Consider the following 18,567-nt stretch of genomic DNA (forward strand, 5'->3'; position numbering starts at 1 on the left):
AACTGTTTGTGCTGTTGTGCTGTATGCATATGTGGGTGAATGACAGCAATGGGCAGAGCTGTTGCCTGTATGTGCTGTAGGAGTAAATGTGCGTATGTGCACTACTTAATATTGCACTGTGGTCGTGCTTATGTCCCTTAACTGGTTTTGTCAAATTTAAAGAGTCAAGTTTGTCAGAATCTGCAATTGATCAGCATAACAATTCTGAAATTAAATTGAATTCATATATTTAAAAAAAAAAAAAAAAAAACAGGTTGTAAGATTGTAGTAGTTGTGTTCTTCCACCTTATGCACAATTAGATCCATCTTTCAGGCTCCTGTAAATTCTTGGCTGATAAGGCTCTTGCAGAGGATTTGCAACAGGATTGAAATGAACTACTAAACAATACTAAATTATTACTGTGAGAGCCTCTATATCCAGTTCCCACAACATCAGCAACTGTGGGATTTAGGTGTAGTGCAGCTCTGAAAAAGATCTGGTGCTTAAATCTGCTTTGATAACACTCGAGCTGCCTTGGAAGCAAAGTGCTATCTCCTTTCCTTTGGGCTTTTCTGAGCTTTAACACGACCTCCTGTAGTTCTACAAATCAGCCAGCACTGCAAAAGCTGCCGTGCTCGAACACCAACATAATGTGCCTCTTAGGAGCACCTAATAATTACCAAGACAACCTGACCCCCACCTACACTATTCATCAGTACTTTTCACTTGCATCAAAACGTCAGTCTCGTGTGAACAACTGAGGCAACTCAATTCCCCCAAGTGATGGATATTTATGTTTTAACATTTTCTGTGGCTCTCTGATGTCCAGGTCATAAATATGTAGCAAGCAAAAACCCAAGCTATCAAATATATAGAAAGTGTGGGACACTGACGCAGTATTTATTGTATATCCTGAATGCTGTCAATAACTGCAGTTTAAACAACTTAATGATACCTTGTTTACAGTTAAATACTAATTTGTAAGATCTGATGGAAGTACCTACTGTTCTGAAAACAAGATGGGTTTGAATCTGTGGAAGCATCTAAAAGTTCTTAAAGGGGTGAAGATTTCTGATTAGATATAAATAATGAATGAAAATGTTTTGCCTTAAGAAGAAAAAAAGGTAAAGGCATATGTAAATATAGAAATATAGCAAAGGCAAGTCTTAAAAATGATATGTACTTTGTTTTCTTTAACTGCAGCTTTTTTGATGGTCATTCATTTTTGTTGAGCATTCAAGCTGATTCAGGATTTTGAAAGGATTAGAACAGCTTGTATTGAAACCATAACTTCAAACCAAATTGACTCAAACTGCTTGCAGAGGTGAGTGGGTCTGTCTCGTCAATAGGTTCAGTCCTAAGTCAACACCATCACAGCAGATTTTTGTGTACAATACCATGAGAGTAGCAGTAGTGTTCCCAATGTCCCTCATAAAGCAAGAATCAATTAACACAAGCCTGAAAGAATTTAGCTGCACTGAAATGAAGCTGTAATTAAACTTGGTTGCCTTTGGTCGCTCTGAATCAGAGTCAGTAAATTCTCAGTTTCTCATAATGAAAGAATGAAAACCTTTTTTAAAGTAAGAAAAAGAGATGCATGTAGGAGGACCAAAGTTATGATGAATATGTGTTCAGGTCACACAGTTATACATAATGCTGGTAAAAAGTTGAGTCTGATGTAGAGAGTACATAATAGGCCTTTTGTATGATGTAAAAGCTTATTACAGGACTTATTTTTTCCCCCATGCAAAGTCTAATGTTAGTGCATAAAAGAGCTTTTTACCAGACACATTTAATTTAACCAATGAAAACAAACATACCGCTCACACAAAAGCAATGTGATGACTCAGCTGACCCTGAAACACCCCAACGTACTCTTGTGTTTTGCAGAAGTTATTTAAAAAAGGTGGATTTTCACACACCTTGGAAAGACCCTCCATTTGTACAAAGCTTATTTTTGTGTTTACAGGCCAGCTACATACAAGAGGAACGAAATTAAACCCTTTTTAGACATGAGATATGCATCATGTCCATTGTGGACTAATAAAAGAATGTTGACAAAAGGAGCATTTCTTTGTTTAGTTCCAACTCTGAAATTGCACTGCTACCTTTGATGTTTGGTTTAAGTTGATTTTAATCATACTGCAGCAGACAGACTTTTTTCAACTAATCATATAACTGGGCATACAGATTCATCTTTTCTCCTTTCATGTATGCAGCCCTTGAGCATCTCAACTTTTAAAGCTAAAGCCAATTATGCATTTCTCAATCTTTCAAAAATCCTAAATGCCATTTCTTTTATTTTTTCTGGTACACCTTAAATAAATCAAACCATGATTTGTGTGTAGAATTGCACCCCTGGATACACAACTCCATCATTTCTGTCACACAGGTGGATGTTAAAAGAATCTCTTTGGAATTCACTTTTGAGTCTAGATTTTGTCATTATTCTGCAATGCCCCCTGTTGAGCTGCGCTTGCTGGATAAAAACAGGATGTTCAAACTTGACTTCTTAAAGAAGCCTTCAGTCAGCACAGCAGACTTCTCAAAATATTTCTGACAACTGTAGACCCACGAAGATTGAAAACATGTTTTTGGCCTGCTGATTCTGCTTATGTATAATTTACAGAAAATGGTTTATAATGGATCTACATTCGAGAGTAACATCTCTCCTCCCTGTGCAAAAATTATTTATGCAATGAAAACCTCACAAGTGATTTTTGACTCCATATTCCACTCATTCCACATTGAAGCACAAAAGGTATCATCTTAAAAGTCAGTAACAGTTATATTGTTGGTCAGATATTGGCCCTGGGTGTCTTGCTTGTTCTCAAACGTTGTTCCTTAGATAAAGTGCTAGTTTCTGTCTTCCTTACTGCGTTATCAGCACTTCAGTGTTACTCTGCAAACTGAACCAAACCTCAGCTGTCTACTGCGATAGAAAAGAAAATATTTCCTGTAGATAATGTTATTATTTTATAGGAGTGCCTTTCTACTATTGAGTAGATAACTAAAATGAAACGATTTCAATGTATAATCCTATAGATAGAAGCAGTTACTTTAACAGGGAAAGCAACAGATCTATCTATCTGCCAGTTATTCCAAAAGAAGCAAAACTAAAACTAACCAAAAAACACAACTCAATTTACAACACAGTTAGAAATACATATTCTACCCAAGAAATATTTTAAATGGGTTCTTTGCTATGTTGTCTGGTATGGATTAGACAGCATTAGCCCATTCCTTGAGTTAGGAGCCTTTTATGCCTAAATGATCTACTGGCCGTGTTAAGCAACTTAACATGTAAAAAATATTCCTCTGGAAATGAGTGAAAAAGCAGCCAGTGTGCACAGACCAACTTTGAAAGACCTTCAGAAAGCTTAAAGAACTACAGCTCAAAACTATTAAAAAAATAAAATACAAATAAGTCTGACCACTAAATATAAAGAAATGGCGTGTGTCGATAGACAAGATTTACGTTATTGTTAAAATGAAAAAAATTAAATAAAATCAAGTTGTGTACCTCAAACTCTTCTGCAATCTTTGGTCCATCCAGGAACAGCCTGGTGTTGAGACAATCCACAGGGCCAAAGTTAGCTGGAGAAAGAAAATGTGTCTATAAATGCTGTTCTTAGATTACATGAACTTTCACAGTGATACGTAAACATAGTGATATCTAAACATAGTGATATGTAAAAGTGCTAACAAGAATCACAAATATCTGGAAACGGAAATTAGGAAAAACACCCAGTGTGAAAATGGTCCAATAATTCAAACCAGGAAAAGCATTACTGAAGACTTGTTAAGATTATTGTCGAGTAGTGAAAAAAAAACAACTGCAGGCTAATTAAACATCTTCACCAAAGGACACTACCAACTTAAAGCCAGCTCCTTTAATGCAGTGGTAAGGTTCAGGTTAATCCAGGCAGCTGAATGTTACGGCAGCTGCTTCAAACAAAATCCAGTCAAATGTGATTCCCCTGAACCTTCAGTGTCAGAATCAGTCTCATCTCTGGTAAAAACTCTCACTCTCTTTTAAAAGCGAAGTTTGAAAGTTAGACTGATTTCTCCTAGCCTAGCAAGCCAGACCCGTACAGCAAAAAGCAATTTTAGGCTCAAGAGATACACAAAACATAACATGTCGATATCTAAGTGTCACATATGAGAACATGTTGTCTTCTGTTTTTCAATGCTTATAGAAGCTTGAATACAAATATCTGTTAACAAGTCTGCCATCTTACCAGTGAATTCCTTGAACTCCTGGAACACCTTGGGGTACATGGCTGCTGACATCACATCCTCAGGGGTGATCTCATCACCGTGTGCAGCCCGGAGCCCCTCCTCCAGGGCCTTAAAGTCCATTGATGGCAGAGTGGCACCAGGACGACCCTCAATACGAGGAAGGGACTTCAGCACCTAGGATGAGACGTTGAAACAAGAGGAGAGTCGTGAGGAAGATGAAAGTGAAAGAAAGAAGAAACTACTTACGAAAAGTTCTCATTCAAAGTGATGAAATCTTTTTGAGGCTTTTTCCACTTCTATGATCCCCGTGTAAGAGCGTGGCATGTATAAAGTATTGTTAAAATATCCACACTGTACTCTGTAGCTGTAGATATGGATGAAAGCTGAAACTTGTTAAAGCACTAAATCGACAGATTTTTAGATGAGACATACAAGAAAATGCCCGAGGCATAAAGACAGTGTTTGACGTCCATCAGTCACTGACTGCTGCATTATAAGTGATGCAAAATCCCTGTTTTTTGATTAAAAATTTAAAAAAAAGAAAGAATAAATAAATAAAGAAAGAAAGTTGAGGCTGTTAGACTAAAAACACTAATGACTACCAACATTAAATTTGCCCACTAGTTGTTTGCATCTGGCGTAAGTAAAAAAAAAAAAAAAAAAAAAGTGTTCAGGGACTAATAATAATGTTTAGTGAGTGTACCATGTTAAGATGCAGAAGACTGGTGAAATAACAAGGCATCCATGTTTAGGTTTTTGTTTGATTTTCACAACAAAGTATACGCGGGCTTAGAAGGGAGAAAGAAATCTCCATATAATTAACCTATTTATTCTATGCTTCTTAAAATATTTGGAAATATACAAACATAATCTTATAGCAAAGCTACACAGCTCTGTGTGTGTGTGTGTGTGTGTGTGTGTGTGTGTGTGTGTGTGTGTGTGTGTGTTTAAAAGAGTCATTGCTAATCATCACCCTAAGCTCACATACTTTTGTTAATTGTGTGCAAGTAGCACTGTGTACATCTAGTTAAAGACTCAAAATCAGAAGCCTCTTCCATGGGTACATAGTGAATATGTATGTGTGCTACATTTGTTAATGTGTTTGCATACCATTTACTGTAACATCCAGTGTGTGCTGCATCACATCTGTGAGTGCATGTGTGAATGCCTTGTAGAGATATGCAGACAAAGGACCCGGTGCAATGCTATTAGTCACAGAGCTAACGGTTAGAAGATAGCTGACTCATTTGTGTGTGTGAGAGAGACACTTCAAAGATGGCAGGCTCACTGGAGTCCCTGCTCATTAACAGTCTCCTCTGAGGACGTCTTGCACCTAAACCGCGTGATTGTTGAAGTGTGAAACACAGTCAGGTTGTGGCAGAATGTCAGTGTTAACAAATGAAACTTTTCCCACCAAGGTTTGTTGCTCTTTCCTTTCCCTTCCATTGAAACACCTCACCATCACACTTTAACTGCTTTTCTAAATCAACAATGACTTCACTCTGTCCTTTCTTTTCAAGTGTGCTGTTCTTAGTGATCTGCTGTAATTAAAAAAAAAAAAGCTCTTCTTTAATTTTGTACCCTCTTTCTTTGACCTTATGTCCCCTCTCATAATACATCCACCCACTGCCTCAGAATTTCTCCCTTCATCCTGACCTTCATATTTATCTCTCTGTTGTCCATCATCTGTCCACCCACAGCACAAATTAAGTGTGGCAGAGCTTAGATGGAAACAACTCAATGCTGCTTTCAAGCAAATGTAACCCTCAGCTGTAGCATGCTGCACTCTGTTGAGCTGTGTTTGTCCATTTAAAGCTGCAGTCTGCAAGATTTGTTGTTGTCATACGTAAAGTCCTACTTTTTGGCATTTTAAGAGTTTACATGATCTATCAGAACGCTTGAAGTTGAAAACGGTGACCTCCGTAGTCGCAAAATGCAAGAAATGCTTATTTTTTAACCGAAAAATAAAAAGTTATTCAACTTCCTGTCCCGCCCCTTCAAAACACATGAGAACTCGTGCACGTCTACGTGCACACCAGATGCGCCCACACGACTCCTCATTCATCAACTCACCTGTCATTTGCGATCATGGAAGACACAGTAAGTAGACTAGCCCGTAATGAAGTTCAATAGTCTAGATAAATAAGCGTGGGGACGAGCCTACCTTGTATCGCGCGTGCACAATCGGTGATTGACAGGCAACAGAGCCCAGCTCGTAAACCTGATTGGTTACCTTTTACCGGTCTGGTCTGCAATTTTGTAAACAAACCTGCTGGCTTTGGAGGGACCTAGCGTGACATATAGGGGACCAAGAGAACTCATTTTTTTTTTGTATTGGGGTATTTAATGTACTACTTTCAGAATCCCCGGACAGTTCCAGGCATTATGCTTGAAAAAGAGTTGCAGACTGCAGCTTTAAGATAATTTAAAGTAAAAAAATAGTTGCAAGTTATACAGAGATTATTTGAGTAGAACTAGCTATAATAAATACATATGGACTGATCAATTTAAGTGGCAGTAACGAAAAGTTAATGACTGATGGTTCTCCAGACAGTTGTGACGAATCCCATCAAAAAAGCTCCTTGGCTGTCTTACTGAACTCGCGAGCGTCTGGGAAAAAATATGCAGACAACATCTAACTGCCAATTAGGACATTCAATCTATGCCTGTGCATGAAGAAATGACTTTGCAGTGCCGAATGGAGCAGCAGTGCATACATTTTTCAGTCAGGTAAAGATGAAACCAAAGCTATTTTTTGGATAAAGTTGGGTCATTAAGTTTAGTTATTGGAATCACAAAATTTTAGCCTTGTTCCGCGTGTTTTAATGTATTTAGACTCAAATATGTACATTTCTTTTTGAACAAACATACATTGTATTGTTATGTACATTTATGCTTGTATTAGCCAAGTATTGAAGCTTCATGCATTGAAAAATAACTGACCTAATGTCATGTTATTGTATAAAGTTCATGTTCAGCCTGATCTCTCACTGAAATAGGTGACAAGGTTGTCAGGATGACACGAGGGGGGAAAGAAACCAAGTGAGAACAATTAAATTGATGGACAGGTTTATGATAATCCAAATTAGTAATGAACCAAGTAAAAACTAAAAATAAAGTTAAGCATGACAGTGCAGGTAATAAATAAAATAAGTCACTGGGCAGAGAACAGATTCATAAATTATTTCAGTTTCTGCAGAAATGCTGCAAGAAACGCACCGTAACTGTGCATATGCAGACTGTTGACAGCCACAGGGGGTGACAAAAAGGGTGACCTTTAAAAAGAGCAGGTACTCTCCAACACCAGATATTTCAATTTTTTTTGTACACTTGTGTGTGTGTGTGTGTGTGTGTGTGTGTGTGTGTGTTGTGTGGGCATGTGTGTGGGAGATGATCTCATTACTTCTCATAAAAAAAGAAAAGTCAACTTTTTTTTGTAAATGTCAACGCCAAACCTGTCAGCGAGCTTTTAGAACAATATGACACAGATGCTATTGTTCATGTATTCATACATATCTCTGTGGAAGACTTTAAGCTTTAGGATCCAGATGTTTGTAGTTGCAAAGAAAAAAGAGAAATAGATGGAGGTAACGATAAAAACAATTAGGACAGAGCAACAACACTGTTTTTTTTCGTCTTTTTCCAACATCCACTCGGGGACTCAGAACTATAAGAAATACTAAAGCATGTGAAAGAATTTGTAGAAAAATGCCAGTTTGTATGTGCATACTTAGAGGTGCTGTTAAATGGACTTCTCAGCATGCCTTCATGGTACATGATTGTTGCATACAAGGTACAAGTTTTAAGAGTCTAAAGCACTATTGTTGTATTAATATTGTTATATTAAAAGCTTAATGAATATTATTAGAAATCCGTGTAGCAAATAATACAGGCTGAGAAGTGAAAAAGTGAAAACAGTCAGTGGGGTTACATGGCACAGTACAAATCGGATTAAGGGCTAAATTACAATAAGTAAGAGTTATTAAATTCATATATACATCTTAATCTGACAAGAAATTGGATCGGATTACTTGCGATCGGATTAAGACCCCGAGATATATCGGTTGAAAGTCACACTAAACCTGCTTGTAGACGGTGAAGCACGTGATGAATCGGACTTTGCGCTCTGCGCATGCTTGAGATTTTTTCATGGGCTCGTAAACCGGAAGTCAAAGGAGACGATATTACTGTTGTTGTCAACGCCGTCGGAAAGAAACAGACAAAGCGATGGAGAATGTGCCGTTGTGCATCACGTACGTGCAATAAGCAGCTCATCACAGACCAAATGTAGAGGGACGTATCTTCATCTTGCCCTTCGTTCGCCATCTTTCTTGAATGCCTTTGTTTGTTGTTGGTGTTGTTCGTGGTGAAGCGGTCAACCGGAAGTGGCTCTATTAGCAATAGTTGAAATGGGTACAGCGCCACCTATCGTACCGGGGTATGACATGCTTTGTGCCTATGATTCGATTCATTCACCACCATATATCCAAGGATAATTACCCTTGCTCAAATAAGGAGCATAACCCAACTATAGCTATAATCGAATTAATCTGATCATGTAGACCCACTGAGTGAAACCACTTACAGTACCTTAGATCTGAACGGCTCAGGAAACCCTCCATGTGGTATTCCGATGTATCCCTGCAGGAACTCTACCACAGACAGGGGGAAGGATAGCTCGTCTGCCCTCTCCTCCACCTCTGCCCTGGTCAGGTTGTTCTGCACCATGAATTGAGCCAGGTCACCCACGATCTTTGAAGATGGAGTTACCTGAGAGAGAGAGAGAGAGAGAGAGAGCGAGAGCAGGGTTAGAACTATCTATATTTGTTATTGGTAGTACTAAACCCCTCTCGACTGGAGAGAAGAGCCAATACTACTCAGGAATCTCAGGACACAGATGATATCTCAATGTGCTCTGGCCATGAAGAAGTGCTCCTTTATTGCTCTCTATTGCACAAAAGCTGGGCTTTTAATCTGACAATGTCACAGTTTTCTACAGTGTAAGGTTTTAATGTTTCTTTCCACAAAAACTAAAAGTTGTTTGTGTTGTATGTAAGGCAACACCATTTGTCTCTGTACAGTACAGCTGGATGGTTTCCTGTCAGCCATACACAGGTAGTACTGCACAGTCACAAGTGGCGACAGATTCATTTTATAAATTAATATGCCATCTACAAAGATTTAGGACTCTCTGAGTGACCCAGAGAGAGAAATTAGATCTTCATATCTGTGCAACCCCTGATCATTTAAATTGTTTGCCATGAACTAAGTTACACGTAGCTGCTCTGTGAATACAGAGAGAACCTGAAAGTGAAGAGGTAAGAAAGAGTGCGGGAAACACTCACTAAAATCACATGTATTCTTTCTTTCATTATTTATAATGGGATATCATTATGGTAATAGCACTCCCTATTAGCATAATGGTGATAAGTGGAGTCTTTTGACTGCAAAGAGGACACTGATGTGACTATCAATTGGACGCATTACTCTTCTATTGTCACAACTGCAAACACAGATTTAAGGCTCTCTGTTGACTTCCTTCTGGTAATTGGACCATTTAAGGGAGGAAAAATTAACATGAGCCACAAACTTTGTTTAACAAACTGACAAACTGGTTTAAACTTAATCCAGCAGGTTATATTGTACAGCAGGAGTAGAGATCAAACCGTGGAGGGAAAAGATGATAATGAATATAACTAGTTCTACATTATAACAGCTGAGGGCCTGGGTAATGTTAAAACCTAACCCACATCTGATGAGCTGTGAACTTAAGATCTGACATGGGAAGGAAAGGAGAGAACAAAGAACTGACTCACACTACAAGATGCCTATTTTCCTGGCAATTAGGGCAGTCTGAAGAAGGAGGAAGAAAGACGATGGATGAGCAACTATGGGTAAAGTTGATGTTCCCAAAAGAATTACCAAACAAAGAACTTGACACCTCTTTCTAAGACATGTGCGGCCATATTATCCAGAGTGAGACATGAAGCACACACATCCCTCTGGGATTACTAAAATCCTCTTGGGTTAGGGTGCTTGTTTGGCACGATAAAAGACAGAAATGGCTCCTGCTGATTGAGACAAGTGTGTGCTTTTATTCTACACTACACTCCCACAATACCTAAAGCACCATTTGACTGGGTTTTGAGAAAAAAAGGAGATAATGATAGATTTCTTTTACAGAGTGACTGTTTACAGAAAAGCCTAAGAGATTTGAATGGGCTTTTGAAGTCCCTGGAGAGGCCATTAGGTTGGTATAGCTACAGAACAAAAGCGCAAATATAAATTGCTTGAAATCTAGAACATAAAACAGCAGCATCCTCTACATTCTTAGATTCTTCTCACAATTGTCATTGCAAATTAAAAATGTGTTGCTCATCTTGCTATAATTCAGCTTTAGAAATCATCCTTCTGTTATTTTTTGTCCGTCTTTGTACTTCAAGCCAAAATGTTGACCTTTTACACTATCATCTACAATCCACTTAGTCCAGTTCTCATTCTTCTTTCCTTCAGCCCATCTGCCAACTAATTATTTTTCCTTCATCCAGTGTCATCAAGAGTGTTAATTTTTGATGAATCATCCACCTGCAACTCTCTCTGGGTACAAACACAGGGAAAGAAATCATAACCAGCGATGTATGAGCTACATATGATGCGGGAGCTTTTCTATGAATTTAGACAGGAAGTTCAGTTAAATCACATCCTAGTCTGATCAGAAAACTCCTCTGTTTTTGTGTGAGGCGGAACTCTGATTCGTAATGACTGATCCCTCTCATTTAATGTAAAAAAAAAAATTAAAAAAAAAAAGAGGCATTTTTCACATCAGACCTCAAGGCCGAGGGTCTACTGGCTACACAAACAAAACAATAAAAGGAAACTCATGTTCAAAATAAATCATACTGTGGGCATTCTAATCCAAATATGTCATTTATATGTTAGTGAAAAATGGATATTCAAATAAGCCTCGTGAGATTTCATGCTATGTAAATCAATCATATTGTGAGAGCAAAGATGGAAAAATATAATTCCTTTACATCTTATTGATGTTTGCAGCAATGCGTAGGACATAAAAGTATCACATAAAAATCCCATAGGATACCAATCTCAGTAGTACTTGAATTAACAGACCATCAATCAAAGTTATTGGATATAGTGTATAATTATGATCCGATTATGGCGTTGGATGAATAATGCAGGGATCGGGGAAGGGAAGTTATTACTACTGGTATCTGAACATAAAGAAATGGCCCAAGTTGACGGCTCATTTATCAACCAAAGTATATTGAATGTTGCAGGACTTTGGAGTGTGTGAGAAGGCGTTCATGGCATTCTGCCCTTTCCACCTTTCTCTGTAAGACTTCATCATATATGTAAGTGTTGCTGAAATTACAGCACAAACACTGACATTTTTCTCTCCCCCTGACACTTCTTCCACTGTCTGTACATGTCTCTAACTTTCATTAATGTACAACTCCCATTAAGTGGACATGCATGACTCCACACTCCTGGCAGCAGATGTCTGGCACAGCAAAAAGTGTGAGAGAAAGTGAGTGTGTCTGTGTGTGAAAGTATGGCAGCGGTTATGCGTGCATGTATGCCTTTGTGCCCTGTGTCTATGTACTTTGCTCAAATTTGCTTTGAAAAGCAACTCTGTCCAAACCTAGGCTCCCCTAATGGGCAAAGGATTATATAATCCAGAACAGAGTGTGCATCTGTGTGAGTGTGTGAAAGGGATGGCAAATACAACACACACACACACACACACACACACACACACACACACACACACACACACACACACACACACACGATAATACAAGTCAGCCAAGCCAGGAGCAGAGTGAAGAATGGTACCTGTCAAGAGAAGAGGAGACAGGAGAGAGAAGTGATAACAAGAGGCTTAGAGATAGAGAGGAGGAGGGGACAGGAATGATGGAAAGATCAGAGATATATAAAGGAAGTCTAATCAAAATGATAGAAGGTGGGAGGGAGTAATGAAGGAGGAGATGAGACTAAATGAAACGAGAGAGGAAGAGATGGCAGCGAGGGTGACAAAGACAGTGACAGGAAGAGTAAGAGGGAGAAATAAAGGGCTGGACATATTAAGCAAGGGAAGAAGAGAAAGAGGCAAACAGGCCAGAGCTGTCGACATCTGCAGCCCCACGGGCAATACAAGACGTGCTCCACCTCAGAGTATAAGAGACTGTGCGTTTTGAGAGAGTGGAGGTGAGTGAATACGTGCCTATCATTGCAAAAGGAGAGGGACAGAGAAAGTGAGGAAGACTGAACAAATTTAAAAAAAATAAACAGTTTATATTGATAAGCTCATGGTGTGACATATTTAGCAGAGCAAGGAGAAGGAGGAGTTCAAGAACATAGAAAAACTGGTGTAAATTTCAAGCAACAGTATATATGGAAAGTCTTTATTAGAATCAAAAAACTTCCGGCGTAAAAGTCAAAACCAAATGATCAGAGACGCTTTCCCATAATTTAATGGATATTACAGCATCCTTAACACTGTCAGCGCTTACATTGTTAAAACAGCACCTGGAGGAATCAGTTCATCTGGGTAATTAATTGATTTTTCTGTTACTTCAGCAAATGTGCCTTCAAGCTACAATGATACAGAGTAGATTCAGAAGTTGAGGAGATGGCTTGTTACAACTTTCAGAAGGAAAGATTTTTCAGCTTTCATGTCATACTGTTCAGACATTTAAAACATTTTGGTCTTAGCTACTGGCAGCACTACATTATTGAAATGATTACAAAAGTAAGTACAAGGTGAAATATATATGAACACATGTTATAAAATCTTTTTATGAACAAGAAAAAAAAGTCTTGCCCTCATCTGTTATCATTTCCAAGGCTCCTTCAGCAAGATTTCTTTTAGACTTTAGCACTTGCCATCTTTCAGTGTACACCAATTCTGTTCAAATACATAAAAAAAGAGATCACAGCTATTATGCATGTGAAAAACATCAAAGAAAATAAAAAGTTTGACTTTATTGGAACTTACGAAACGTAGAAATAACTGTATTTCAAGCTGGCCAATCAAGCATCTATCCCCTCTAATGTACTACTAAAGGTCAGCTTTCAGATGATGCCCTTTACACTGCATCCCAAGGATAAAACACTACAAGACAAGACAATACTATCTATATTCTGTGACTGCAGACCTGAATTGTTGTGATTCCTTAAACATTTTAAACTTTAAATCAATGTTTGACTTAATGTCCACACCTTTCACTCTTAGATCAAGAAATGCCTACAGGGTTAAAAACAAATCATCTTAAATCTCTAACATCCATCATTCTGTTAGCTGCCCTGTCTTTCTGAACACTTTTTCCCTGCAAGCTGCATGTCAAACATCTGTCACTAACAATGTTCCTCAAATACTGCACATGCAACATTCATGACAGCTGAAAAACCATCAATACAGATGTGATCTGACCTTAAAGTTTCTCACTAAACTGAGCAAAGCTGCAGTAATGCTGTGAAACTCAGAAGGTTTCTGAATATATTTTTATTCTCCTTTAAATTGCAAATTAAATCAGTGGATTTAGGCAGATTTTGTAAATTAGCTCTGGGTGCTCAATGAGCAATGTGATATTTATACTCATAATTATGCTAAAATCAGTTAGGCTTATGAGCCCATCATGCAAGTTTCTCAGGGTCCACACTTTTCTTCATATAGATATTACTTATTTTCAACACTTATTCGACCTATAACCTCATTTTAAAAGCCTGGAAAACTAGAAAATGTTGAATAAAATTTGTTCTCAAACTCTGAAAAACTAGAAATATGGAAAAAAAAAACATTTGAGAAGTTAGAGCCTTGGCTTTTACTGTAAATTATTGATTTTGCCCTTTATTTTTATCAATATTATGCAAAAAAAAAAAAAAAAAGGTGAGACACATATGTTGCATAATCTCGAATTGGTTTAGTTGTGAGTTCTGTCAGTTTGGATGTTGTGCATCCTGCAGAGATATCTGTATTTCTTAATGTTAATATGATGATTAGATGTTAAAACCTTTTTGTCATGGGAGAAGCAACATTCTTGATGTCAAAAGTTGTTTGGAGAAAAAAAAAAAAAAAAAAAAAAAAAAAAAAAATCAGTCAACAAGCATGAGCCTTCACTGCCAGCTCTTAAAATATGTGCAAAAGGGAAGCACAAACATTGGTTGATCAGCACACTATCAGCACATTATGAGGTGCATCCCCTTTATGTTTGTATCTGACAAGCAGTCTGCCTCCCTGTTATCGACAAGCTGACAGTCAGAGACGTTGCTATTGTCAAGCTAACAGGATACAACAGAGTGCATAGCAGGAACCATGGGCACATTGAGCCATCATTGGCTTGTGCAGTGAAGCCCGCAGAGTCTTAATTGAATTGATAGAGAACATGGATAGAAGGTTGGGGAGGTCGGGGAGAAAATTGATGAGGAAAACAGAGATGGGGAAAGAAAATTAGGGAGAGGGGACGAGGGACTGAAAATTGAGAGAGACAAAAGGAGAATAAAAAAGAGGAAGAAAAAGAAGGAAGTGGTTGAGTACCAGTAAATCCACGAGGGAACATGTCTACGACAAGAGATGGCCAAATAAGAAAGATGACTGGGGAGTACATTTCTGTAAAGCAGCAACAGAATGAGAAGCAGAAAGATGACGAAGGAAAGTAAGAATGTTCTTTAATAAAGAGAATGGAAACACAAGAAAAATGCAAGTGTGAACACATTAAGAGAGGGATGAACACAAGATGTGATGGCAAATGATGAAGAAGAAAGGATCCAAAAAAAAAGACAAATAACAAAAAGGCAGACAGGAAGCACATTCTTACTGCTACTAACAGAATGAAACTGTTGATTGCAGAGTTTGTAATAGAGAACGTCAGCATGACTATGATCAATGTGCCCTTCAGGAAAATCAACCCAAAATTTGTTCACTGGAGTTACAAAAATGAATATAACATCGGTTATACAGAGAGGTAAACTCAGTATCATAGCTGTTTAACACTATGCTGCTGAAGTTTGGTAACAACTACTTGATAAGTGACAGAAAAAAGAAGCCAAACCAAGAGTAGACACAGTCTGCCATGTAAGGGTAAAGTCTAGCTAAGAAGGCAAAGCTATACAAAAGATTGTGAAACAAGAAAGCTACCCACAGAGGCAAAGGAAGGCAGGGAAGGTCAAACAAAGTGTACATCTGAAAGTGAATTTTGACAGCAGAGAGCAATGGATGAACCTGACTTTATGTGGGATTTGTATGTGTCTATAAAAAGAGCAGATGCAGTCAATGTCAGCTCTGAAAAAGGAGCAACATCAAATCAATGCCAAAGTAAAATTTGTGTTTTAACCCTTGCTTTAGTTATTGAGGAACTGCTATAAGTAAAACAGCCTTAATGTGTAATATGCCTGTGGTTGACAATTATTAAAATGCAGACCAGTTTATATTTCCCCACTGGCAATTTAACTAGTTCAGCAATTTACCTTAATAATAGAACCTATTTTAGGTGCTGCTTTTAAATCAGAGATGAAAATCTATTGCTATCTTGAATATTAAATTAGAATTGTCTGGTTTCCATAACTGCAGGAATGGTGATGAGGTCTGAAAGAAACCTGCAGACCCACTAATATCATAAGCCCCTTTCACACTGCCGAATAACCCGCGTTTAATCCGCAAATTTAGCGTGTCCGCTGTTGCGTTCACACTGCCGACCCGGGCTGCCGCGTCAACTCGACTCGCCTTTCGACCCGCGTCGGACCCTAGTCTTTTTGCCGAGCCGAGTTTGGTGTGAACGCAATCGACGCGAGTCGGACGTGGGCGTGGCGTGACGTGAGGAGTTTAAAAGACAGAATGGACAGCTGATTCAGAACAACAGCGACAGGTGAGGACAAGTTTTACTCTGTTTTAGCCTACATCAAGTTCGAGACATTTTTGAAGATGGCCAACTGGGGAGACAAGGAGGTCCGCGAGCTCCTCAGCCTCCGAGCAGAGGACGTTATTTACCGCCACATTTCAGGGACTATAGTGCTCTTGTATTCTCCGCATATGTTCTTCGGCGGCATCCCACGTTGTAACCATCCACACCCCCGTAAAATAACATCTCCATGAACTGCATATACAATTGCAAAAACGAGTCCTCAAGGTGTATTTAACCCTACCTCCGACGCATGGCTTGTGCCTACGTCATTGTACACGCCCAGCATTTAATGTGTTTCGTGTGACGCTCTACCACTAGGCAACGCCCCCTGAAGTCGGCTTCAGGCGACACGGGTCACCAACACACCAAGCGTTCACATTGCTCGACGCGGGTCGAAGGTGCAATTTGGACCCGCTAAGGTAGCGGGTCGCAGTGTGAAAGGGGCTATTGACTCTTTGTGCGGTTGTTTTGCTGACAAAAGTAAATCAAAGCTGAAAAAAAAAAAATATCAAGGTGGATTTGCTCTGTTCTGCTTCTCGTCTTACCTTAATGAGGTCTCCGAGCAGTTTGTTGGCTTCGGTATACGCTTTCTTCACCTCCTTGAACTTATTTCCGAGCCCCATGCTGTGAGCCTGAAATGAACCACAATGAAATGCAAGAATGAGCAGTCAAGAGTCACTTTATTAGCTCTCATTTAGGGGTAAAAGTTAAAGAATGCTGGCCAAGTCAGAAGGCTATAATTTGTGTAATGTCATCAGCTTTTAATTTTTAGCAAAGGCATGTGCCATCATTATATTCTACTGTAAACTAATTGAACTGAACCCCTAACCAATAAAAAAAAAAACGGCAACGGAATGTACCTGGAAGTGAAGGTTGGTGTACTGTCCTCCTGGTATCTCATTCTCATAGACATCAGCGTTGCCAGATTTCATGGTGGCAGTGCAGTCAAAGGGAGCGTACAGGCCTCTGGTTACCTCCCAATATTCACTGTAGTCAAACACCTTCTCTAGAGCAATGCCTGCAACACAAGACAGGAAACTGACGTCAAATCAATGGTCACCACATACATTTGTTCATGCGACTTATATTTGTGTACAGTAGTATGAAACCCAGTCTGCAAGACAAATGTAATGTAAAGGCAGTTTATGTTTGAAGAGTAAATATAGAACAAGGAATATGGGAAAAACTGCTTAGGAGATACTAAATCTGACACAATCTGAATTAAGTTTGATACAAATTCAATATTTTAATGCAATGACTAATTCTGCCTTGTGGCAAAAACAGAATATTTTGATTCTTTTTGATCAATTTAGTGCCTCACAGCAGAAAGAAAAATGATGTTTTTTGACTTCCATTTATCTATATTCATCATTGATACACTGGCTTATCGAGATGATTCAAATGCATAAAACTTAAAAAAAAAAAGAGCGCCGGGTTTTTGTAAAATACCAGCACTCTCCAATCAATCATGGCTTGATCAAGTTTCTGATTTCTATAATGTAGAATACTAGGGTGCTGGTTCTACAACAACTCAAAAGGAGCAACCAAAATGTCACTTTTTAACAACTGGAGTACAGATTAGGACATTTGACCTTTTTTAAAAACTTACAATTGTTCCCACCTAGGCAAGCCTGAAAAGCCATTCTGCATTTTATATTGGTAAATGTACATATCCTTAAAAAAAAAAACTAATGCTCTTACAGAACTGGCATTACAGACTTGCACAAAAATTGAAAAAGAGCCTTCTACAAACATCTTGAATTTCAACTGTCATTTTGGCACAGAAATGGTGGTACTGTCACATTAATTTGAAAAATTAATGTGCAAGTAACGGCTCCTAAAATTCAGCTGTCTGCCGAGCCAGTCAGTAATTGGGTCCATTTCCTTCTCTGCTTGCAAACACCATTTTTGTCACTTTCCTTTGAGCTTCCACTTTGAAATTATGGCTTCAGTCTACAGGATGGAGGGACACCATGATCAGAGTGTCAAAAAGCAGCGTCTGTTGAAAAAACTGATGCTTCTTCTTAAGTATGATATGTATATATCTATGATGATATATTCCCTGCAGTTCTCTAGATGTGAAAGTTCTGTTATATTGTTTCATGTGGGTTCTTGTCTCAGAAGTGTTGAACAGAAAAGGTTTGTACAATCAACAATGGCTACATTCATGGGAAAAATGCTCGGTTGAAATAAAACAGAACTCTCTAATCAATGCACAGGATATATTTCACAGACATAAATACTGATTCATAAATGCAGCTTTAAAATGGTTGCAAAAATTTTGAGATTGATGAGCGCTATCTAAGATGAACATATGAAGAAAGATTAGATACAAGAAGGGAGAAAACAAATGGAAACTCAAACAGACTAAGGGTAATGGGGAGATTTACAAGAAAGTTAATGGGCCTCTTCAAACCGCCTGTCTCT

The 18,567-nt window shown here is 38.5% G+C and overlaps 1 protein-coding gene across 1 annotated transcript in view; it reads right to left on the bottom strand.

The window, feature by feature from the left end:
* Positions 1-18,567, bottom strand: part of pcxb (pyruvate carboxylase b) — a 305,729-nt gene that overhangs the window by 11,116 nt on the left and 276,046 nt on the right. Inside the window, exons 20-24 of the mRNA XM_075450834.1 lie at positions 17,001-17,158; positions 16,686-16,772; positions 8,813-8,992; positions 4,222-4,396; positions 3,504-3,577 (exon numbers count right to left, since the gene is read on the bottom strand). Of these exons, the coding sequence (XP_075306949.1) occupies positions 3,504-3,577; positions 4,222-4,396; positions 8,813-8,992; positions 16,686-16,772; positions 17,001-17,158 (674 nt within the window). The remainder of the gene's footprint in view (positions 1-3,503; positions 3,578-4,221; positions 4,397-8,812; positions 8,993-16,685; positions 16,773-17,000; positions 17,159-18,567) is intronic.

The sequence above is a fragment of the Odontesthes bonariensis genome, chromosome 19, assembly GCF_027942865.1.
Source record: "Odontesthes bonariensis isolate fOdoBon6 chromosome 19, fOdoBon6.hap1, whole genome shotgun sequence".
Taxonomy (NCBI): domain Eukaryota; kingdom Metazoa; phylum Chordata; class Actinopteri; order Atheriniformes; family Atherinopsidae; genus Odontesthes; species Odontesthes bonariensis.